Source organism: Falco biarmicus, chromosome 18 (genome assembly GCF_023638135.1).
Source record: "Falco biarmicus isolate bFalBia1 chromosome 18, bFalBia1.pri, whole genome shotgun sequence".
NCBI classification, from domain to species: Eukaryota; Metazoa; Chordata; class Aves; order Falconiformes; family Falconidae; genus Falco; species Falco biarmicus.
In genome coordinates this window covers 3,824,214-3,847,696 of record NC_079305.1, presented here as the reverse complement: position 1 = coordinate 3,847,696, position 23,483 = coordinate 3,824,214, and the positions used below count along the sequence as shown (strand labels likewise).

The window sequence follows — 23,483 nt, the reverse complement described above, 5'->3', positions numbered from 1 at the left end:
CCTCCTCTCAAAAAAAAAAAAAAAAAAAAAAAAAAAGAAACCCATACAATTAGGCCAGAAATTGTGCTATAACCTGGAACTTCTGCTGAGCTTTTGCCATCCCATCAAGCAAGAGGAGAATTGGAGGCAAGCGATGTGGGTGAATATTCGCTCTGCGTCTGACAGCAGAGCTCCTGCGCCACGGAGTGCAGGTGTATCTGGGCCTTCACCACCCAGCAAGCTCTCCAAATCCCCACCTCGCGAGAAAGCTTCCGAGAAAGGCTGCTTGGGTGGCATGCTGAAAATGAAAAAGGATGCACCTCCGAGCCGCAGAGACCAGTTACATCCTGCTAAAGATGGAAGGAAGAGCACGCAAATGAGTAAAAAATTATTTAGCTGGTGTCACTTGAGTTCACCCCACCACTTCTGTGACATTTACTCCATTATTCTGGGATTTCCAGCTCACTGGTGGAGCCTAATGGAAAGGTGCTGACGGCCGGCAGCTGCAGTGGAATCCTCCTGCTCATGGAGCTCCTCCATCCGACATCCCTGGGGAAGGCAGAGCTGCTGGGATGAGTCAAGGAAGGGAGGCTTGGCAGGCGTGCGGGCCCACAGCTCAGGTCTGCGCTCCCTGCCAAGCTGACTCACCCAAGGTTAGCCAGCAAGGAGGAGGAAGGCGAGAGCCATCTGAGTCAGCCCAGGCCAGCGTGCAGCTGGGGGAGGGAGGGAAGGGGTAAAACCTGGGTGATGAGAAGGGGTTGTGCACTGGGTTGCCCCATCCCAAGGGCTGGCTGACTCCCCCAGCTGTTGACTTGGCTCCATGCTCCATGGGGATGCACGGCTGGCTCTTCTTCCCCGCTACCTGCCGGCTCAGATAACCCAAGCCCTGGTGAAGAGCAGGGTACAACCTCGGGGTGACGCAGATGAACTTCAGCAAGCTGGAGCTGCAAGAGAGCTTGGAAGACAGCTATAGCTCTGGTTCCAGCATAACCTCTGCTCGCACCGAAGTTGTCCTGGGGGGGAGAAGAACATCTCCGCCAGAAGAGGCTTCATCACTGCATCAGATTTGAGCAATAAACATTCTGCAGAGAGATATAATTCTAACAGGTTTAACTCCTATCACTGGGCATTAGTTTAATTGGGCTGTATTACTGTGTCCTCTGTGGCTCCGCTGACAGCAGGTCCTCTCTGAGCATTAGATCCTCCCACCCGGCTCCTGGCCTCTCGGCAAGCCCGGTGACAGCTGCTCTTTTCAGGGGAGAGATTATGCTGTCTGGAATTGGATTTGCCCAGGTTAAGGTGGAAACAAAGCAGAGGCATGTCTGGGGGGTGGGAGATCACTTCAGTTCACCAGCCAATATTTTCTACGGGGGTTTCCTTCTACCTGAAGAGCTAAACTGCGGCTGACACTGCCCTGCTTCAAAGGCTCAGCAGCGAGTGGGCATAGGGAGTCATGACTAATTCCCACTGCAGCCTGGACAAATTGCTCTTCAGTACTGCTGCCGCCCCAGATTTGACACCAGCCCCAGCATCGTTTCATCAAGAAAAGAAAAAAGGCTCGCTGGCGAGCTACGGGATTCTCCCCTCTCCTGCGCTCCAGTTACATGCCTCACGGAGAGCCAAAGTTAGATCCGAACAAATGCGCTTTTTTTTTCTCTCCCCCCCCTCCTCTTTTGTGGTCCAATCTCTGTGAGTGGGAGATCCTCTACCCACAACCACTTCCCTTCTGATCGGCTTGGGATGCAGCCCTGGAGATGCCACACCTTCCCACTTCCTGCAGCGGGCTCCAGAGCCCAACATCTGGAATATCACAGACCTTGGCTGCTACGGCTGTTCCCAAAAGCCCGCACAGATGGAGCGCCTCAGCCTGCAACTGGGAGGTAAAGTTAGGGGCCTCGAGCTCGCTAAAGCTACAAAGCAGTCCCATCACTTCCACACCACGACGCTGAACGCCTCGCTCCCAGGGGAGATCCGTGGTTTCCTGTCGTTTGTTCTTCTTTGAAGAGCTGCACTTTACACTTACTGTGAGGTTGCAAAGCTTTGGGCTTCCTGTTTTCTGCTTTCCACGTATCTGCTGCCTGCCTGGAGAGTATCGCCATCGTTAACACAAGGCAAGTGGAAGCCATTTAAAAAGCAGCATCCAACTCTGAGCTACCGAGTCGTTGACACAAAAACTTGTTGTTCTTCTTGGGGGAGCTGAGGAAGATAGGGAAGGAAGGAAGGAAGGAAAGGGAAAAGGCCTGGAAACACTCATGCTGCTGAATGAACCTCTGCCTGCCGGATATTCTGAGCTGTTCTATTTAATACACACACACACACACACATATATATATATATATATATATAAGCAATGCCTGCCAACTGCCTCAGAACAGCACATACCAGCAGCTCAGGGGAAGGCAAGCTCTCAGAGGTGCAACCGTTCATCTGCATGGAGCCCGAGCTCCTGCTGCAGCTCAGGGACGGCTGATTTCAGCAGCAATGGAGCACGGCACAGGGGAACAAGGTCTCTCCGACAAACCCCTTGCAACAGCAAACACAGCAGAAGCAGAGGGAAACCAGCAAGCGCTGGCAAGAGAAAAAAACTATAGTCAGCTCAGATGTGAGAATGGGTGGGATGGAGACGACCAAGAAAGCCGGCCAAGACACCCAAAGCTGCAGAGCAGTTGGTTCTTGTGACAGCCTGGAAGGACATCGGTGTTGGAAACACCAGGAAAGTGGACGGGAGGCAAAATCCCATGAAGAGAGGCAACGTGGGGGCTCCTGAAATGAACTGGAAGAGGTGTGAAGACCTGAGGCTGGGGGGCTGCCTCCCCCGGGGGACCGCAGATGTCAGCAGGTCATCAGCCCCTGGAAAAAGGGCAGCTGAAGAGATGCAAAAACCATTGAGGAATTTTATCAGCCCTTGCCTTCATCGCCTGCCTGGCTTAAATTTTATACTGACAGTTTGGAGCTGTTACAGAAAATTGCTGCTCTATGACAGCAGACAACTACCAAACCCTTTAAAATAAAATATGACAATCAAGCCATCAAGGGAGTGGCAGAATTAGCCCTCTGCCTCCAGGGGAAAATGTCATGTCCCAAGGAGAAACTGCCCCGTAAACACAAATGCCCACGCATCCTGAGGAATTAGCCGTGATGAGTGTCCCAGAGAGGAAGGATCAGAGATGTTAGTCTGTTCAAGGGATTAGGTCACCAATGCCGTTATAAAGACAAGGTCTCCACCGCGCTCGCTGTCGGGGCTCTTATTTTAGAGCAGGTATGCAGGTTAGTTTTCAGGGACAGCTACTGTGAGGTCCCACAGCTTTTTTTGCACAGGACAAATGCAAAGACAATCTGCTTAAGAAAGGAAAATACCACAGCCAGCTGCAAGCAACAGCACTTGGGATAGGAGTCTCAAATACATGAGAATACAAAATGCTTTTTTAATTTGCTTTTAAAGCAAATGCTGTGCAGCACAAATTAATTCACGCCCGAGCACTAAGCATCTCAGCTTATAAGCCTTTCTTTGGAAACAGTTATATTCAGCGATCTGAACCACTCCTCCTCCTCCATCTGCTCAGAAAGGATGAACAAACAAGCCATTGCTGAAAGAAGGAAGGAAGGAAGGAAGCCCGTTCAGCCATCTCCGAGGAAAACTGTGCCAGACCAAAAGAGCTCTTCCCCTCACCCCACTCCCCCCCCCCCAAAAAAAAAAAGAAAAAAAAAAAAAAAAAAGAAACAGATCCCAAACCAAAATACTCTCCCTGGTTGGGGCTCCCCCTCACTCCTCGCACGAGGAACCAAGCGCTGGTCACACGCGGCAACAGGTTCTGCTCGCTCACATCTCCCTCCCACGCGCGCGCACACGCACACGCTCGCAAAATGGGACGAGTCAAAGTGCCGGCTTGACTCATCAGCCACATGATCAAAGGCTGGATCTAAAAAGGGGGAACTGGTTTACTCACTGTCTTGGGTACAATCTGTTTCTTGGGCTGCCCGATCTTGAACGGTATCCTGGAAAAGAGAGAAGAGGGAAGGTGTAAGCAAGCGATGCTGGCCTCAAGCAGCCCGGCCCCGCGCGTCTCGTCCTCGATGATGGGGTTTGGGGTGAGCAGGGCTTCTTCCTGGGGCCACAGCACCCCTTTCCATGCAGCATGCTCCCCCTCCGAGAGCCAGTGTCTCCTGCGAGGTCAGCACCTCCATCGCCGGCTGCAGCACATCCCTTTCCCCACCCTCCCGCCATCCCGGGAAGGCAAATAAATGCAAGGGATGCTCCAGGCATTCCTGGGCAAAATGAACTGCTGAAGAGCATTGCTATGTTTAAAACCAATTCTGAAGGGGAGGGAAGAAAAAAAAATAAAAAAACCCAAACCCTGTAAATATTTAGAAAGAGGATATTAAAAAAAGTAACAACCCAAGTGTCTGGAGCTGTGAGCTGCTTCAAAGGATTTCTCTGATACAACAGCTGTAGGAGCAGCTCACCTGCCAGCAGAACAGCCTTCATTCTTAAAATCTTTAATATGGTTGCTAGTCAAATCTGGGTTACCTGAATGATTTTTCCCCACGCGAGCTAGCTCAAAGGTGAAGAGTACTCAAAATAAATTACACAACACATGTAAAGATGGCTGGGTCAGATGGTTACAGCCACGCAGCCCTCCTGAAAATAATTGAATTTCTTTCACCTATCAGTATAATGAAAATCCAGGAATTCAATTGCTGTTTTCAATGTATTTGATTAAGTTAAAGAGGTGCTGCTTGGTTAAAGCGTCTCATCCAAAATCTCTCAACGTTTTCTGCATCATGCTGTTTTAACTAAAAAGCAAAAATTGGTCTCATCGTGAAACGCAAGTATCTTCACAGAGATGCCTCAACTAGAGCATGCCTGAGGCTTGGCAGCATCAGCATCCCATCCCAAATCCACCCCAGGCGCTTCTTGGGAAGGTGCCCGAGTCCCCTCCTGGACCAGTCCAAATTCTCATGCTGCTACCAAAAGTCTAAGCTAGTAAGACGTGGTTTAGGACTCTGGCTTGGCCACCGGTCACGCTGCCCCCCAGGCTGGCTTTTCTCACCGCCGGGCAGCACACACATGCCTGGTTCTCCGTTAGCTTCTCACCAGCTTTACTTAGAAGTTCCTCCCCACCAGTGCTGCTACAACACTGCTCGACCAGACAACTGGAACCCCAGAAAATATTTTTATTAGCATAACATGCTGTAAAACCCAGCTATGAGCAATGCCACACGACAGGGGAAAGCGCTCACGACGAAGTGACACGTCATCCATGCGGACAAACCAAAACCAAGATTATCCGACAACCTGATCCCTCCCGTCATCGCTTCTGCCCATCTTTGCCGCTGTTTTCAAACCAACAGTGTAATTAGCCACCGGTAATAAACAGGGGTTACAACCCCTGTGTACCTCCCGAGTGGCTCAGGGAGCACAAGCCAACCTGAGTCACCAGGTTTAAATTTAAGTTTTTCTGGAGAACTTCCTGTTTATGGTTCTCCAGTGGGACCAGTATAATTTTAGGTTGTTAACCCTTTCCAGCTCCTGCAGCAGGCCCGGCAGCCGTGAATCACACTTCTTTTATAAACAAACACTCGTCTGGTGTATAATTACCCTGTCAATAACTGGGTGTGTGGTGCCTTACAGGAAGAAAGCAAAAAAATAAGGATTTTTTTTTCTTTGTGTTTTCCTACATGGGTCAAATATAAACTAAAATGAGGCGCCTCCCTTACTCTCGCAGGCACAAGCTGTCCCATCTGCAGCCAGGTGCCATCACTCGATGTTTTTGGAAGTGATGGCATCAGCCTATCTCGGTGGAAGGAGGAAAAAAAGATGTGGTCTTTACCCAGGGGAGCCAGTTATCCCAAGAAAAACCAGTTTGCCCGACGAGCCCTGGCGGCTGCTGGGCAATCTCCAGGAGCACGGCAGCAAGTGCAGGGTTCAAGTTGGAGCTGGGCTGGTTCCTAGCGGGAAAGCACAATTAAAAGGGTGATTAAAGCATTACCTGCATACAACCTTCCCTTCTCCCTTGCCTGGCCAATACGGGTTATTTAGAGAAGCAATCCCAATCCCTGTCTGCTGGCAAGCTGGGTTACAGCGAGGCAATTCTGGTAGTGGGGAACCAGTAGTAGTGAATCGGCATCGGTTGGGTACCACTGAGCTGGCAGCGCTGGCAACAGCTGAGGGAAAGGCAGCAGGGAGGACAGGGGCTCCCTGCACCCCAGAGGGGAAGGGAAAAAAAACAAACCAAACCCCAGCTACTTTCTTCCAGAACAAAAGAAAGTCACTGGAGCGCTTCACAACACTGCAAATACACTTTGAAGCAGTAAATATCTCTATTAGCATCGTGATGCCAGTTGGCTAATTATGTCTGTCTCGGTAAAACCTCTTAAAAATAACCCCACACAAGTAATGTCTATTCACCAATTACTTTTTTTTTTTTTTCTTCTTTTTTCTGTTTTACAATTTGAGATAATCTTCCTCCTGGTTGCTGAATCTTTGCCTTTTAATATGGGATGCATAAGAAGGAACAAAAGCTGTAGGAAAGAAAAAAAAGATCCATATCTTAGCTTTTAAAACAAACAGATCCACCCCATGTCTCAAAACACAACAGCAAGCTGCTGCTGGCACTGAGACTTTTTGCCTCTCCGTGAGTCGCCATCCCAGCCTGCAAAACAGGGAGACAACACAGCGCGTTACAACCATATGCTTAAAAATTAAGAGCCGCTGGGTGTTTTATTCTGTTTAGGAAATGTACGACAGGCGTCACGCAAAGAAACGGGAAAGAGATGGGTCAGTTTTACTGCCACGGATTACCAGCCTGGCATGGTTATCACCGTTACGTCAAGAGCTGAGCACGGGTCTATGTAGACCAAAGGAAAACCAGAATCGGTACATTTTTCTGATATCTCATTTCTGCTGAGCGAGAGAAAGCTGGGGTTGTGTTTGGGGTGTGAAATCCCTTGAAATCCTGTTCCTGAAGAGCGCGAGCGAGCTGAGTCACAGCCAGAGCCTTCCCACCCCGGTCCCCCCCTGCGCCACAGGGCTGGGGAGCATCCTGGCCCCTGGCCCAGGCCAGCAACCCCCCCAGGGGGGTCACCAGGACTTTGGGAAAGCAGTGGGGTTCAGCTGGGAGGGAGGAGGGCGAAGCACTGCAGGGAGGGGGTGGGAAGAGCTTAAAGTAGGAAAAAAAGTGTGGGTGGAGAGAATCCTGCAAGCTTCTACTCGGGGATGCTCAGGAACCCCAGGGAGGGGAAGGTGGGAGAAGCTGTGGCTAATTTTCTCTGAAGTTTCCCCAGCAATGTCATATATTTACTTGGCTTTTCCATGTGCAAACCCAGGGCCACACACCAAAGCAGCTAATTCTCCTCTGGATGCACAGGAGAGTTGCAAACAAACCTCGCAGGCAGGGGGGGAATACAGCTCAATGAGGTCTGCAGGGAGCTGGAGTTTAAAACATGTAGCTCCCCCTCCCACTCTCCGCCAGTCCCCTGAAACGAAGGCACGCAGGAATTGCCAGCGTGAATCAGACTAAATCATTGCTAATTTAGGGAGGCGATGGTCCTTTTGCTGCATTGGACCGAGCAGGACATCAAACCTTGGCACCAGCCCTGGCCCGGAGCAGGCGGCGGGGAGGCTGGGGAGCCCAGCTGGCGATCAGATAAATAAGGGGTGGTGGATGTGACCCTTTCCCCCGTGGCACCTTTCATCCGAACATCGCTTTGCAACCCCTAATCAGGCCCCAGAAGACCCCTTGCAGATAAGCAAGGGATAAACACGCAGCATTTTCACCCACAGCTGATAAGCCCCCCCAAAACCAGGGGCTGGGGAGAGAAGGAAGGGTGGACAGAGGGTGGACAAGCAGCAGGTGAGGGAAGGGGCAGGGAGAACCAACGCCGGGGCGATGTGCGCGCTCGCATCGTGTTTTGGAGGTTAATTACCCAGACACTTAGGAAAAATGACGCCAAGTCTCTGGCAACCGCGCACCACCAAAATCAGTATTTCTGCCACGGCTTTTGCCAGGGACCCGCAGGTCTTGCTGTGGTATGAACCAGTGGTAACAACCAGTTTTTATCGGTACCACCACCGTCAGACTGTCAACTAAACTCATGTTTTGTGAAAAGTGCCCACTTCCCGTGGAAAGTTTCAGGGCTTTTTTTTCTTTTTTCTTCTCTCTCTCCCTCTCATCGAAACCCCAAGCGCCAGCAAGCCAGTGCAGCCTGGATTTCTGCCAGAGCTTTTCACTTTTTGAATTTCCACCAAAAATCCCAATTCTTTGACTGGAAAGAAACCTCTCTCTGCATGCAGCCAGGAGGACGATACCCAGCCTCCTGCGCGGCGAGGGGTGACCCCAACCCACCAAGGCCAGTCGTCCCAAAGATTTTGGCATGCGGCATGCCGAGGGCTTCTGCTAAACCACCCATTTACACTTGATCCTCCGTGAAGCCAAAAACTGGCCCTGAGCTACCCCAGAAACTCCCCCTGTGACAGTCAGAGGCCCTTCCCCTCATCTGGGGTTTTCTGAGCTCCTGCTCTGGAAGAGGACTCCGGGTTGAGGTGTAATTGCAGCCAGGAGACCTGCCCGTTCATGGGACTAACTGCTATCCAGGAGAGATCAAAGCGCTCCTGCAAACATCAAGAGGAAGGTCGGAAACATCCGAGGAAGGATGCGAATGTGGAGATAACAACTTTCACTTTCTCATTGCCATTATCAAGTGAGTTTGAGCAAGGATCTCCGTGCTGGCCACTTCTCCTCCCCATGCCTTCTGCACTAAGGTAAGCATCACTACAAGACATCGGTGTTAGGGAAGGAACTTTCTGTGATGCGGGAAAGTCAGAGAACCCTGCAAGTTCAAGGGCAGCTGCGACCATCATCAGTAGCTGCTGAAGCAGGAGTAATTATCTCATTAGTGTTCTTAAGTCCCAACAAGTGCTGAACGCAGCCTGCACAGGGCGCGAGGAGAGGAAAAGCGGCGAAGGCTGGCAGGGCACGTGGTGCTGTGCACATGCACGCCAAGAAAACCAACCCGGGGCACTCACACCACGGGTCTCACAACTTTGGGCTTCCTACAAAAAACACCAAAAACTGCAAATCCGTGGCCATGCGGGCTGCCCCAGAGCGAGCCCTCGGCGCAGTGGGGATCCCAGCCCTGCCCACGTGAGAAAGGCACGAAGGCAGACACGGGTTAGACATTAATCTCAAGCATCGCTCCGGATGCCTCAATGTACTACATCGTGTCCATGGAAACTGCATGCACCGTCCCACCCCACTCCCCCCGCCTCGTAGGAACTCATAGCAACCGCTCCAAACACAGCGCGAAGGCAAAAAAAGGAAAAAATTATTCAAACGGATCACAAACAGCTTATGTCGAGGGAGACTCTGCGCCAAAATCTGGTTTGGGTTTTCTCTTTGGTGGAGACGAGAGGGGAGGTCACGGGGTGGTGAGAGGCAGGGAGAGGAGCGACGTGGGGATACGGTCCCTCGGAAATACACGCATCCATCCCCGCAGGCGTGCGCTCCCACCTGCATTTCAACCCCATCCCTACAAACTCATAGGCATTAAGCCACAAACGGATGTCAGGGTCAGCCCTTGCAGCAGGGGAGAAGGAAAAAAAGATGTCAGCATCCATTTCACGTTGGTTTGGGTCAGCCCAGCAAAACGAGGCGCCTTCCTCAACTTCGGCAGCGGAGAGGTGCGCCTGCCGACGGCGAGCTCTTCGGAGCAGGGGCTGCTTGTACCTCTGCATCTTGCACAGAGCCAAGCACGGTGTCAATGTTAAGCAAATCAAAAATAATGTCAGAATCTACTCTCCCACCCATTCCAAGATGAGCATGAAAAAAATAATGATATTTTACTCACCCATCAAAAGAAAATTACTCACGCCAGGCGCGTGGGCGAGCAGAATTTTGCAAGGCTGTTTTAGGCCCTGACTATGCTACAAAAATATCCATTTTAAGCATGGTTGTGAAACACGGTTGTGGCTCAACTATAACACTGTTTTTTAGCTACCTGTACAAAGAAGGTGGAAAAAATAGTAATTAAGAAATAGCCACGCGCTAATGGCGCTCCAAGGACCACACCAGGCGCTGCGATCTCCCACCACGGTGGAGGACGCGGCGCGTGACTCTTGCCAGCTGCTCCACCCCGCAAGATGCCGCGGTGAGCTGATGTGCCGGCGCTGCCCGCTTTGCCGAGGGCACGCCAGCGTGTCGGTTTCACCGCGATACCACCTCTGGGATGCGCAAACCGCCTTGCACAGGCGCTACACACGGCAGCGCCGTGCAGGGAGGTGTTTGGGAGCTGCGCGGACCTCGCTCACCGCTTTGGTATCCAGTTGCTTCATCCAATCTAATTTTATCCCGTGCTCAATCTCCAAATCCCGGTATCGTTGAAACCCGGAGAGAAGGGGGAGCATTGCCATTGACCACAACAGGACTGCGATTTGAGTGCCGAAAAACATCAATATTGATTCACTGGAAAGAAAACAGCGCCTTGGTCTGTGTTTGCATCGCACCTGCCCAACGTGGCCACAGCGCAGCTCCAAAACATGGAAACCAAAATGAATAACCAACACTCTTACGCTACAACCCGGCTATGCCTGCCACCTCCCCGCGCTCTCCTCTCCCCTTGCTAGCAGGCATACATCCACCCATTCAACCACCCTTTCCCAGGCAGACAGCTCCTCTTCCTCACCTCCATCCCCAAATATTTCAGAGAACACATTCACCTTAACTCTAGATTGCGTCTGGTAAAGATCTGGGGAGTTAAATATCGCATAACCACACATTTCCACTCCCGACTTCAAATCGATGCCAGCTCCTTAGTCCACTTAGCAAGAGCTCCCTGCCAAGAGGCATATGGTTTAGCAGTCCGGCATCGGCAACCCCCTTGCAGACCAATAATACGCTGCACTGCAACATGAAAACACGTGCTTCGCACTGCCTCACTGTCAACATTTGCTTAACATATTTTTTCTCCCAGTAAATACCAGCTGTTGCAGCGGTGCCGAGAGGCAGCATTCAGATATTGAGCTGTCACGCTACTAAAACCCCCTTCCCGTTTGCAAAATCACCTGTAGGAGCTGGGAAACCAAAAGAGGAGGTATTTGGGAGTCTGGTTATGAGCTGCAACAAAATTTGGCTTTACAGGGTTCCACGAACCTTAATAAAATCCTTTAGGTGGCCACAAATGAGACGCTTGTGGCAATTGAGGGTGATGATACAAGAAAAGCTCTGTTTCTCTTTTTATTTTCTAAAGTGAGTGACCGCCAAGGTAGTTGCTGGCGTATTTTCCCCTCCCTTCTCCAAAACACAAGGCCGCAGGTGAGCGGTGAGGAAGAGGGGACTATGAATGCGTTCAACAGACCCCAATCCACAGTGCAAAAGCCTAAAGGAAGCCAAGCTCTGCCAAGATTTAGAAAACATCTCATCTGTCCATGCAAGGCTGTTTCCCAAAACAAGCCTACTCCTGCTCTAAATAAAGCTTAGCCTAGAAAGACAGCACTGCCTAGTTGCCTAGGTGCAGGAGTCAGGAATTTGGGGGTTTAACCCAGCCTCTGTCACCAGCAGGTTACTCTGTACTCTCTGGAGCAAAGTTTTCCTGTGTTAGTACATCGGGCACTGCTGTTCCCAGTCCCGATGCAGCGCAGAAACCCCCAAGCCACCAAGCACTCGCAAAGAGCGAGGGAAAGCAAAGGATTAACCACACGCAATTCAACAAGGCATCAACCATCCCGCTTGCAAACAGCTTCTTTGCCCTTCCAGCTGCTGGGATCTCTCACAGGCCTTTGGAAAAAAATTAAGGTAACAAATGTGCAGAAGCAAAACTGGAGGCAGAGTTACGTGCTGCTTCCTCAGCGTGACCTGCAGGACAGAGCTGAGGATGAAGCTCCATCCGCTTGATCAGCTGCAACAGCTGACCCCTGCAAAAACAGAGGTTTTAATCAATGCTGCTCTGGGTCTAACGGTGCCCGTTGCCGGAGAGGGATGCACGTGCAAACTAAGCAAACACACTGTGCCGCACAAAGCAGCCTCCCGCCTCGCCGGGCTGGGACAAAGCTCGCTCCCTCTGTGGGGCCAGCAGAGCAGCGGCATTGGGGCTGGCAGAGCTGCGGCATTGTGGCCGGACATGTTTTCCTCTGACATTTGAGGAGCAGGGCATGACCCCAGCACAATCGGTTCCCCCTCCCCAGCACGCACGCCGGCATTTGTTACCGCTGCCGGCGGGAGCGTAACCCCTCGCTGCGTCGGCGAAGTGGACGTCACGCCAAGCCCGGCCCTGCCAGCCGGGCGCTGAACTCCAGGCCCCCCCCATGAATGGGGCGATTCATCCAGGGCGGGTGGCTGCGGGAATTATCTGCCAGGAGGGTTGGCAGGGCCGGCCGGCCAGCGAGGCCGAACTGAGAGCGATTGTGCCTCTGACACGCTGCTGAAGCCTGGCGGGGTCCGAGCCCCTCGCGTTCGCGCGTAAGCAGAGCCACGACACACCAAAGGACTGACGCTGCTGGAGAAGAAAGAGGAGACTCAGATTGCAGCGGAGTCCCGAGTGTCCCCCTCCTTTCAGCAATGACCTTTTATTCCTCCCCAGCAAAAGGCGAAAACACCCGATCTCTCAGCAAAAGCCACGTGTATTGTAGGGAAGCCACCAGGCGCCATAAGCTACAGTCCCCAGGCGAGGTCCCTGGGGAACAGCACGGCTGGCTGGACACTGGAAAGCACAGAGGGGAAGCGGTGCCGCTCTGCACCCCAATTATTCCACATCCATCATGTGAAGGGAATATTCCTCTCTTATGTTTTCAACTCTGGAGCTCCTCCCAGACCAGGAAAGCGGAGCAGGTGTCTTCCACCAGCCAGAGCTTGCTAAACGCAGCCCCCAGGCCATGCTACCCACAGAGCTCAGGAGGGCAGCCTGGGCAAAAGGCGGCTGCGAGACCCTTGTTAACTGACGCCGCCTATAATCATGGCTGCTCCAAGATGAGTAAAGCGGAACAAAAATGAACCCAGTGAATAAGTGTGTATTTTTAACCAAAAGGCCCCATTTTAATAGGTACCTGCGTGTGCATCATTATATTCTCAAAGTATGTTTCCAGACCACGACTTCCCCCACTCCCAGCCCAAACAAAAAAATCTTCAATTTTCACCATGTGCCTGCCCTGACAAACTCAACCTGAGAGCGCCAGGCAAGGGCCTTTTTCTCCTTTAACCATCCCATCCTTCACCTCTCATGATGGCACTGGCTCTAAATCGCTACCCAGGATGAGAAATCACACGCAGCAGCCAAGATTAAATTCTGCTATAATTAGTTTAAAGAAGTGGCGGGGAGATGCGCAGAAGCAGCATGCCAAACGCACCGTGGTAGCCGAACTGAGCCCTTCACATGTCTGATTCAAACACACGTGGGATTTTTTATTTTTTTTTTAATGGCAAAAGCTTTTTTTAATGGAGTTGAAGGTGAGTTTACAGCGTTTCAGACTCACAGAGCTGCTGGGGATTTTTGGGGACCCCCCTGTCTCCCCACAGCAGTGCCTGGGCATGGGGTGGCGAGCCCTGCTGTGGGGAGGTGGGAGGGTTGGGGGGGCCAAGGGGCTCGGCCTGTGCTCCCCCTTACCCAGGAAGGGGGCCAGGCCCGCTGTGGCCTCGGGAGGGACAGGCAGCTGCTGCTGGGGGGCACAGACAAGGGGCTTTCCAGGGGCACATCCATCAGAATCCGTATACCATATGCATGCCCACAGACACAGTTTCGAGGCAGCTACACCGAGGACCCCACTGGGCCAGCGCCAGGGACCCCTCTCAGGGCCAGTTCTGGGGGAGACGCCCCCAGGCCCCCAGCCCCAGGCCTCTAGCCCCAGGGACCTTCTCAGGGCCAGCCCCAGGGGGGACACTCCAGGCCACTACCCTCATAGACCCCCTCAGAACCAGCACCACAGACCCCTGCTGGGCCAGCCCTGGAGAGACCCCCCAGGCCGCCAGCCCAAGGGGGACCCCCTCAGGGCCAGCACTGGGGAGACCCCAGGCTGCCAGCTCCGGGGACCACTCAGGGCTTGCCCCGGGAGGGCTCCCCAGGCCAGCAGCCCAGGGGAGACACCCCTCAGGGCCAGCGCTGGGGACGACGACGACACACGACACCCCTCAGGGCCAGCGCTGGTGGGGGGGACGACACACGACACCCCTCAGGGCCAGCGCGGCGGGGGGGGGGGGGGGGGGGACCGCCCAGGCCACCAGCTCCGTAGATCCCCTCAGAACCAGAACCGGGGGACCTCTGCCGGACCAGCACCGGAGGACCCCCCTCAGGGCCAGCATGACCGGGGATCCCCTCAGGGCCTGCCCCGGGAGGGCTCCCCAAGCCGCCAGCCCCGGGGGACCCCTCCGAGCCAGCACCAGAGGCCCCCCCAGGCCGCCAGCCCCGGCGGCGGCCGCGATGAGGAGCCGAGGCCTGGCGGGCCGAGCACCGCAGCAGGCCTCACCGTGTCGGCCGCGGGGTGGCGGCGAGCCCCAGCCGTGGCCGGGGGCCCCGTGGCGGCGGGGCAGAGCGGAGCGGGGCACGGCGCGGCCGGGCCCCGGGGTCCCGCACTCACCAGCTCATGGTCCCCCGCCGCCCCGCGCCGCTCCCGGAAGTGCCGCCGCCTCCGCCCCGCCCCTTCCGGCAGCGCCGCCGCCGGGCGGGAGGAGCGTTAGCCCGCCGCGTGCCGCGCCGGGGTGACGTCGGGGAGGGGCGTGACGTCACGGGGCAGGGCAGGGGGCGCGCAGCTCTGTGCGGCGGGGAGAGCGGGGAGGGACCCCCTTCAAATCCCCCGCTCGGGGTGCAAACGCTGCAAACGAGGCGGGCGTTGGAGCAAAACCACCGCGGCCCCCCAAAACCGGGGTGGGTGGGGGGTGGGCAGGGGCCGGGGGTGCTTGGGGTGGGTGAGGATGCAGGGAGGGGATGCCTAGAAGCATCCCTGGGGGGGGGGGGGGGGGGCAGGGGGTCCCGGGGGTGGGCAAGGGCTTGAGCGTGGGGGGCCTGGGAGCACCCTGGGTGGGCGAGGGGAACAGCAGCACCCTAGGTTGGGCAAGGGTGCAGGGAGGGGATGTCCAGGGGCACCCTGGGGTGGGTGAGGCATGCCCAGGACCCCCCTGGGATGGGCGAGGGGTGCAGGGAGGAGATGCCTGGGAGCATCCCTGGGGTGGGCAAAGGCATGAGGGTGGGGTACCTGGGAGCACCCTGGGGTGGACGAGGGTTGGGGGTGCCCCAGCCATGAGATCCAGGGGGAGGGCAGCAGGGACATGCAGCACATTTGGAAGGGCAGGAGCACCCAGATTTGGGGAGACCCCCGCAAACTTGACTCCGGGAGGCTGGGCAGGTAGGGCAGCAAAGCCGTTTTGGTGACAAACCACCACCCCCACCACCCCCCCATCCTCAGCACTGTCCCCAGCAGCCACCACCAGCCCTGCGGTGACCCTGGGGGTGGTGGGATGAAGCAAACGCCCCCCTCCCTGAGCACTGGGTTCCTTCGGACCCCCATTGCCACCGAGGGGGAGTCGGCTTGGTCCCGGTGTCACCAGGCTGGTGACAGCACGTGCCACCGCACGGGGCCAAGGGGAGGAGGCCCAGGACCGGCGCCAAGGGTGGCTTTATCAATTAGCAGGTGGAGGTAAACAGCGCGGTAATTACAGCCAGGGAGGATGATGCTAAACTGGGAAGGTGTTACCGACACCAGTGAGGACAGGGGATTAACCGAAAAGGAGCAAAGTGGGGGGGGGCAAACCATGGGCGGGGGGCAGGGGGGTACAGCCCCCACGCACCGGTTTTGTGCCGGGATGCAGAGAGGCAGCCAGGGGGTTGCGAGGTGGCACAGTGGCATCAGTTTTGGGGTGTCAGAGCAAACCCTGAGGGGGGGCAGCATGGGGGACCCCGCCACGTCCCCAGCAGAGGCGTGGGGAGGAAGAAGAAGGACGGAGCAAGGCTGGTGCCCGTGGTTTGCCGGTGGTTGCCACTCCTTGCTGGGACATGCTGCTGCTCCCAGCCACCGTCCCCCCACCAGCACCTCGGGGTGGAGGGGACACGGCTGGGAAGGGTGGGAGGCAGAGCTGGGATGAGCAGGTCCTGGCACCTGGGCATCTTGATGGCCACGGGGCTCGGGAAGCATCTTCCCTGGAGGCTCTGCCCCACGTGCTGTCATGAATTTTGAGTCCTTCCTCCAAAACGCTCTGCCAGGAGCAGAAGCTGGAGCTGCCACCCTGGCCAGGAACAGGGAGGAAGGCAGGGTGGATCCGCACGGCACCAGCACAGAGCAGGAGATGAGGGATCGGGTGATCCAGAAACCATCCAGACCTTCTGCAGAAGTTTCTCACTGGGGCAGCGGGCGAGGCTGTGAAGATCGGGGAGGGATCCCACCAACACCTGTGGCATGGAGATCCACCAGCTGCAAACCAGGAGCTGCTGGCTGCAGGTCCTCGTCGCTCCCGACCCCAGTGATGGGGTCTCAGCTCTTGGTGCTCCTCCTCGGAAGCAAATCCCATCCCGTGGTGAGCTCTTGGCTTTCAACAACAGCTTGCCAAGCCCCGAAGACCCTCAGCGGAGAGCAGCGAGGTGTTGGTGGCCTCCTCCGGAACCCAGAGCTGCCGTCGAGAAGGGAAAGGCAGCAAGTTGTGTTGAGCTGGTACGTGACTGGCAAGCCCTTCCCTCCTCCCCAGAACACAGATCGCCCAGAATGGGGATGGCAAGTGCCGTGTTTCCGTAGCAACCAACATTTTTGTGCAAGGTGCTGCACGCACTCCACGCGTTTTGCCACCCAAGGGTGCTCCTCACCTTCCTGCTCCATGCAGAGGGGGGTCCTGCCCAGCAGGACGCCTGCACCCCAATGGCAGAGCGGGTCCCCAGCCCAGTGCTGGAGCCACAACACCCCGTCGAGGCTCGGTGGGTGCCATCCCTCCTCCTCCTCCTCGCCCACAGCGAAGGAGCCCAAAGTGTTGGAGAAACCTTGGGTGGCTCCTGGCCGTGGTGTGGTGATGGTGGTGTGGCATCTCCTGGCAGCCTTTGCCACACCACCGCCTGCCCATGCCCGGCATCTCCAACATCTTCCAGCACAAGGCGCCGGTGGAGATGGACGCAAGCTCCACCGCAGCACCCTCAGGTGATGCCAGGGGTCACGGTGGCTCTCCCCGTGCCGTCGGCTGGGTGCATGGCGACTCCGGCTCCCATCTATCCACCTCAGCTTGTCCAAGCCACGCCAGGGGACACTGCGGGGACTGGCGGCTCCAGAACTGGCATCCAGCCCCTGGCCACTGCGGGACCTCAGAGATGCCTGGAGCGCTGAGGGGTGGGCAGCCCCCACTGCCCCTCTGGCCCCACACTGGATCCAGCAGCCGATCCAGCCTCATCTTAATGGTCACCAAAAGCTCAACCAGGTGGGAATCCCGGTGGGAGCCCACCCTGCGCGTCCCCCGTGGGCTCCAAAGTGATTCCCCCAATGCCAGGCCATGCCATTGCTGCCTGGCCCTCAGTCACGGGGCGGCCCCCCCGGCCCCCGGCTTCTCCCTCAAATTAAAGCCTCTCCGAGCCGGAGAGCTCGGCAAAACCCCAGGGATGGGCAGAGCTGGCCTGGCCTGGCAGGACCAGCAGCTCCTCCGGGGCCCAGCTGCGGATGCAAATCAAAAAGCAGGAAATTTGACGGCGGTGCCAGTGCCTCCACGCCCCGGGAATGCCAGGGAAGACCGCGGTGCCAACGCCGGCTGCCAGCACTGCTGGCGAGCCCTGGGGAAAGGGGAAGCTCCAACGCCACGTGGACCATGGGACCCCAGACCCTCAGCACACTCCAGCCCACCGCCAGCTCCAGGAGAGCCCATCGCTGGGGAAGGATTGAACCATCACAGGCCACCAGACGCACGCCAGCTCCCAACACCCGAGCGCTTCGTCCTGCTCCTTCTCCCACCCGCCCCTCGTGCCTGTACGAGCACCAGCTCCGAATCCCGGTGGGTTATTTTTAACCCGAGCGACCCAGCCCAGCAAAAATCCCCTCTCTGCTCTGTACCTGGGGCGATTTGGCCGGCGAAAGGCGCGGAGGCATTACCGGCTGAAGCGGCGCGATCCTCTTTTGCCCACTGTTATCCGACAGATGCAACCCGGCGAAAGCCGCCGGCAAAATGGTGACGGGGTCAAGGTGGCGGCGGTGGCACGAGCGGGGAAAAATAAGACGCAAGGTCAAGGACAAACCAAGGACGCGGTTGTTTTGGGGGGCTGCAGAACGCACCCTGTCCCCGTGCAGCCGGGAAAAGGGAGGGGGGACGCAAGGACGGAGCCGGTCACCTTCGGGGTCACCCAAGCGTCCTGGCCAGCTGGTCTCGCCACGCCGTCCTGTGAACAGAACTGAAGGAGAGGGGGGCTGAGAAAAGGTTGGGTTATTTAAAAAAAAATCATACAAAAAAAAATATTTTTTTTCAAAAAATACAACACTAGAAAAAAAATGTACAAACAGGTTTCAAAGTCGCCCGTAATGAGGCACAGCACCCACCGTCCTACACATTTCAAGCCACTTTAACATCCCCCTTACATATTAGAGACTTTTTTTTCTTTTTTTTCCAAACCAATATAGATCTTCTTTTTAAGCAAGGTAAAATAAAGATATTTACTACAGATTTTGATTGTCAGCAAACACAATATATTTACTGCATTAGCATTTGCTCACAGTGCAAATGGTACAACAATACATCAGTTCAATATTTCTGATTTTTTCCCTTAAAAATGCTGTATGCATTAACTATCATATTTGCATTACAACATGACAAATGAGCAAATGAAATGTGTGTGAAAATTATCACCTTTTCACAATATCAAGCATAATTATTTTTTTTTAACCTTAGTATAAGGTACTATAAATCCAAGAAATAAAAACATCCACAAAATATATTACATCTGGTATGATTTTTTTTTCTCTAAGTACTCAACTTTATACAAAAGTCTTTCAAAAAATATCATTCCCTTAGGTTTGTGTGGTTAAACCTGATTGTGGGTTTTTTTGTTCCTTTCGGTTCACATAAATTAGACTGCATTCTTTCTCTTCTCTTTATTTTTTGTACGTTTTTAATGTGTTTTTTTTTTTTTTTTCACATGCAGACATCAAACCTGGATAGCACGACCTTTTGGCAACAAAGATTTTTTTTTTAAGTCATTATTATTTTTGCTTAGTTTAGCTTAAATGTCTGAGCACAGTTTTATTAAAACAAAAGAAGAAAAAAATCAGAGCAGTCATGCAATGACATGCACATACCAGAAGGAGAAAGAAAAAAAAATAAAATAAAATAGAGGACTAATTGATTTTTCTCCTCCATAGCTGGTTGGTTGTTTTAAAGTGACCAAATAAAATAAAATAAAAATATCTCACATTATAAAAAGTATTCAGCAAAATACTGCTTTTTTTTTTCTGCATTTCTGTAAAGAATTTCCCTTCTGCTGGGAAAAAAAAAAAAGGGGGGAAAGAAAAAAAAAAACAACAAAAAAACCACCAACAAACCCGAAAGCTGCTGCCGGGACATCGCTCCCCGCCGCCCCCCGAAGTTGCGGAGGACCCGCAGAGCCGCCCCCCGCCCCGCCAGCCCGGCCGGGGGGGCCCGACCCCGCTTACCTCCGCCGCGGGGAGCCGGTGCTGGGGGGGGGGGGGGGGGGGGGGGGCGCGGGGGGGGCAAAGGGGGCTGGATCCAAGCCCAGGCGGGTCGGCTCCAGCCAGCCAGCCCCACCCGGACGGACCGGATCCAGGCGAGCCCAGTCCCGGGGAGCCGGGAGGGTGGGATCCAGGAGGGCCCGATCCTGGGGACCCCAAGCCCCCGGGGAGCCCAAGCGGGTGGGATCCAGGAGGGCCCGATCCTGGGGACCCCAAGCCCCCGGGGAGCCCAAGCGGGTGGGATCCAGGAGGGCCCGATCCTGGGGACCCCAAGCCCCCGGGGAGCCCGGGTGGGTGGGATCCAGGAGGGGCCCGATCCTGGGCAGCCCAGCCACTGGGGAGCCCGGGCAGGTGGGATCCAAGACGGCCCGATCCTGGGCAGCCCAGCCACTGGGGAGCCCGGGCAGGTGGGATCCAAGTGCCTGGCGATCCAGGTCAGCCGGGATCCCCGCGATCTGGAACCCGGGCAGCCCAGATCCAGGCCAAGCTGGGTGCGGGCAGGCTGGAGCCGGGAGATGCGGGACGCGGGCAGCGGGGTGCGGGCAGCCGGGTCCAGGCAGCTGGGATCCGGGCCGTGCTGGAGCCGGGAGAGCCGGATCCGGGGAATCCGGATCCGGGCAGGCAGGATCCGGGCAGTACGCGTAATCCGGGTGCAGGCAGCAGGGATCCGGGCGGTGGGGAGCCGGGTCCGGGCAGTGCGGGTGCGGGCAGCAGGGACCCGGGCGGTGCGGGCAGCCGGGCAGGTACAGGCAGCCGGGACCCGGGCGGTGCAGGTACAGGCAGCCGGGATGCTGGCAATCCGGGTGCGCGCAGTGCGGGTGCAGGCAGCCTGGGTCCAGGCAGTGCGGGTCCTGTCGATCCAAGTGCAGGCAGGATCCAGGTGCGGGCAGCCTGGACCCGGTCAATCCAGGTGCGGGCAGAGTGGAGCCCATGGAGCGCAACCCCCGGCATCCTGAACCCAGGGGGCAAGGCCACCCCAGGACCCCCCCCCAGAGCGGTGCGGAGGGCAGGGGAGAAGGGGTGCCACTGCGCCGCTCCCCATGGTCCCTCAAGCGCACGTGGTGACGGCAGGGGCGAGGGCAACGGGTGGTGAGGTGGCGGCGGGCGGCAGCAGCGGCAGGGGGTGCGGTGGGGGGCTGCCCGGCCGAACCCTTCTCGGCCTTCTTCTCCTTCTGCTTGAGGTGGATCTTGGCGTGCCGCTTGCGCTCGTCGGAGCGGGCGAACTTGCGGCCACAGAACTCGCAGGCAAAGGGTTTCTCGCCGGTGTGGGTGCGGATGTGGGTGGTGAGGTGGTCGCTGCGGCTGAAGCTCCGCATGCAGATGCGGCACTGGAAGGGCTTGTGGCCTGTGTGGATGCGGAGATGGCGGGTGAGCTCGTCGGAGCGGGAGAAGCGGCGGTCACAACCCTCGGCAGGGCAGGCGTGGGGCCGCTCGTGGAGTGGCGTCTTGCTGGGCCGGTTGGGATACTTGCGGGGTCGGATGGGCTTGAGGGTGAGCGGCGGCTGCGGCAGCCCCCCGAAACCCGGGTGGATCTGCTTGTCCTTGAAGGCCTTGATGGTCTCCAGTGGGGTGATGGGGGGCGGGTTGACGCGGATGGGGTCCAAGCTCTGGAAGGGTTTGTGCTCCGTGATGGTGCCCATGTCATTGGGATGGTGGTAGAGGTTATAGTCTGGGATCATGGGGAAGAGGTTGCTGTCCAAGGCGGGCTTGGCCGCCTGGTAATCCTGGGGGGAGTAGGTGAGGCCGGGGTTGCTCTGGGGGTCGTGGAAGGAGACGGGCTCTGGGTAGAGGTCACTGCAGGAGGAGTAGGGTGGCAGCGCGGGGTACATCTGGTCCACCTCGCCCTGCGGCGGGCCCATGCTGCCCGCTGAGCTCTGCGTGCTGGTGAGCGCACCCGAGGACGGTGGTACCCCCAGGATGCCCGCGCTCATCAGGCTGATGATGTTGTCCTGGCACCAGTTGGAGGGCGAGTCGAAAGCGAATTTCCCCAGGTAGGTGACAGTCTTGTTGCCCGGGGCCGGTTGAAAAGTGCCCGAATAGGATGACAGTTCCTGGCCGGCCTTTTCGTTCGCTAAGCCAATGTCCATAACATTATCTGCAAAGTGCGAGAGAAGCAGGGCAGGGTGAGCCGGGAGGGCTACGCCGCCCCGGGCGGGGGTCCCGGGGATGCACCGGGGATGCTCCGGGGCCCCCCGCCCCGCTCCCTCCTACCCCTCGCTGCGTCCTCCCCCCCGCCCCGCTCTGCTCTCCGCGTACTGCGGCGCTGGCTGCCGAGGGTCCCGGCGGTGCGGGGCCGGGCTGCCGCCCCCGCGGCTGTCCCCGGGGGGGGGGGGGCCGGGGACACACAGCGCCGCCGCCCCGCCGGTGGGGCCGGAGGAAGGAGGTACCTGCGGCTACAGGTAGGCTTCCTCCCCGTCCAGCCCCCGGCAGCGCTGGGCACTCCGCGGAGCCGGCTGCGGCCGCCGACGCCGTTACCGACTCGCTGCTTCGCTGCGCCGAGCCCCGGCGAGGAGAAACACGGCGGCGGGGGGGGGGGGGGGGGGCGGGTTTAGCCTGGCGAGGCTCCGGGTGGGAGCAGGGACACGCGGGGAGACACCCCCCCCCGCCCTCGGCGCTCACCTGTGCCCCCCATGTCGCCGGCCGTGTCGTCCCCCCCTCCCCAAGCCCCGCGCTCCCGGGAAGTCGCCGCCGCGTCCCGGGGAGCCCACGCTGCCGCCGCCGCTGCGGGCTGGGGGGGGGCGGCCACGGCCACGCGCGTCCGCGGCGCCTCCGCACCGCGCGGATCCCGGGGCGGGCGGGCGGCCCCTCCGCGCTACGGGGGGCCCAGCCGCTTATCGAACCCCCCCCCCCCCAAACACACACATCCTCCCACCCCACCCGTGTCCCCCTCCCCACGCAGCCCGGCCGCCGTCCCCGTACCTGCGGCGGCGGCTCGGCAGCAACGCTCGGCGGAGCCCTGCAGCGATCGCGCGGAGACACGGCGAGGAAAGGGGTGGGTGGGTGCGGGGGGGGGGACGCTCCCCAGCCCCAGCGCTTCCCTTCCCTCCGAGGCTCCATGACACCCTACCCACAGCGTCCTCCTCCTCGCCCCACCGGCTCCCACCCCCCCCCCCCCCCTTCTCCCCATTTTCTTCTCCCCCCCCCCCTTACCTGCAGCCATCTGGTTGTAGTGAGCCACCGAGTCGCTGCTGCTGGAGAAGATATTCAAAGAGTTGGGGATCTCCTCTGGGTACAGATTGTCAGGCAATTGGTTCATCAAAGTGTTCATGGTCCCCGGCAGCTTCTCCAGTAGTTTGCCTGTCATAGCACTGGAGGAAAAGGCTGGTTCAACGTGGCTCCGAGCTCAGCTCCCGAGGAAACAACATCCGAGTGGCAAATCCGTGCGAGGGAAATCATGCAAGAGAAAAAGTTGGGGCGGGGGCGGGGGGGGGGGCCGGGGAGGAGGAGGAGGAGGAGGAGGGGGGGGGGGGGAGCCGGGGGTGGCCGCGGAGGAGGGGGCGCGGGGGGGGTGCGGTCCTCCGTGGGTCTCTGGTGGTGTTTCCTCGAGGGGGAGGGGGCGATCTGGCTGGCAGATGTGGTTGTAGAAGCGGGTGGGAGGATTTAACCCCTCCTCTCTCTCGCTCGCTCCCGCTCCCCGTCCCCGTCCCCGTCCCCGCTCCCCGTCCCCCGCTCCCTCCCGCGCTCGGCTCCGCTCGCAGGTTCCCTCGCTGCCGCCCGACTGCTCCGCCGGGGACTCCGCAGCCCATTTATCCGGGCGGCGGGAGCGCTCCGTGACGTAGCTGCCCATATATGGACAGACAAAGCCGAGCCGAGGCCGAGACGTCACAATGGAAGCTCCGCACAATGGAACATTAGAAAGCAGGAAGCGGGGCCGGCGCGCGCG

At 57.3% G+C, this 23,483-nt stretch overlaps 2 protein-coding genes across 6 annotated transcripts in view; both read right to left on the bottom strand.

Annotated features, from left to right (window-relative positions):
• BIN3 (bridging integrator 3) overlaps window positions 1–14,633 on the bottom strand; it is a 43,612-nt gene extending 28,979 nt beyond the window's left edge. Inside the window, exons 1-3 of one of the 3 annotated variants that reach the window (XM_056362962.1) lie at window positions 14,540–14,609; window positions 5,811–5,928; window positions 3,927–3,975 (exon numbers count right to left, since the gene is read on the bottom strand). In XM_056362962.1, the coding sequence (XP_056218937.1) occupies window positions 3,927–3,975; window positions 5,811–5,928; window positions 14,540–14,547 (175 nt within the window). In that variant the 5' untranslated portion in view covers window positions 14,548–14,609. Of the gene's footprint in view, window positions 1–3,926; window positions 3,976–5,810; window positions 5,929–14,539 lie in introns of those variants that run through there. The other 2 variants (XM_056362963.1, XM_056362965.1) reach the window with 2 other exon arrangements.
• Window positions 14,634–18,336: 3,703 nt separating this feature from the next.
• EGR3 (early growth response 3) lies at window positions 18,337–23,017 on the bottom strand. Of its 3 annotated transcripts, XM_056362961.1 has the most exons (3): window positions 22,751–22,880; window positions 22,520–22,556; window positions 19,249–21,695 (listed from the first exon to the last, which is right to left on the bottom strand). In XM_056362961.1, exon 3 carries the CDS (start codon window positions 21,685–21,687, stop codon window positions 19,561–19,563), a length of 2,127 nt encoding a protein of 708 aa, XP_056218936.1. In that variant the 5' UTR covers window positions 21,688–21,695; window positions 22,520–22,556; window positions 22,751–22,880; the 3' UTR covers window positions 19,249–19,560. The 3 variants fall into 3 exon arrangements, with proteins under 3 accessions (XP_056218934.1, XP_056218936.1, XP_056218935.1); XM_056362959.1 differs by lacking the exon at window positions 22,520–22,556 and having other exon boundaries at window positions 18,337–21,695; window positions 22,751–23,017; XM_056362960.1 differs by lacking the exons at window positions 22,520–22,556; window positions 22,751–22,880 and adding an exon at window positions 21,988–22,140.
• Window positions 23,018–23,483: the final 466 nt, after the last annotated feature.

Bases quoted from the DNA above. Each gene is read 5' to 3' on its own strand.
- EGR3 (XM_056362959.1), bottom strand. From the start codon at position 22,904: ATGACAGGCAAACTACTGGAGAAGCTGCCGGGGACCATGAACACTTTG. The intron at 21,696-22,750 runs GTAAGGGGGGGG...CGCACTTTGCAG, and splicing joins CTACAACCAGATGGCTGCAG to ATAATGTTATGGACATTGGC.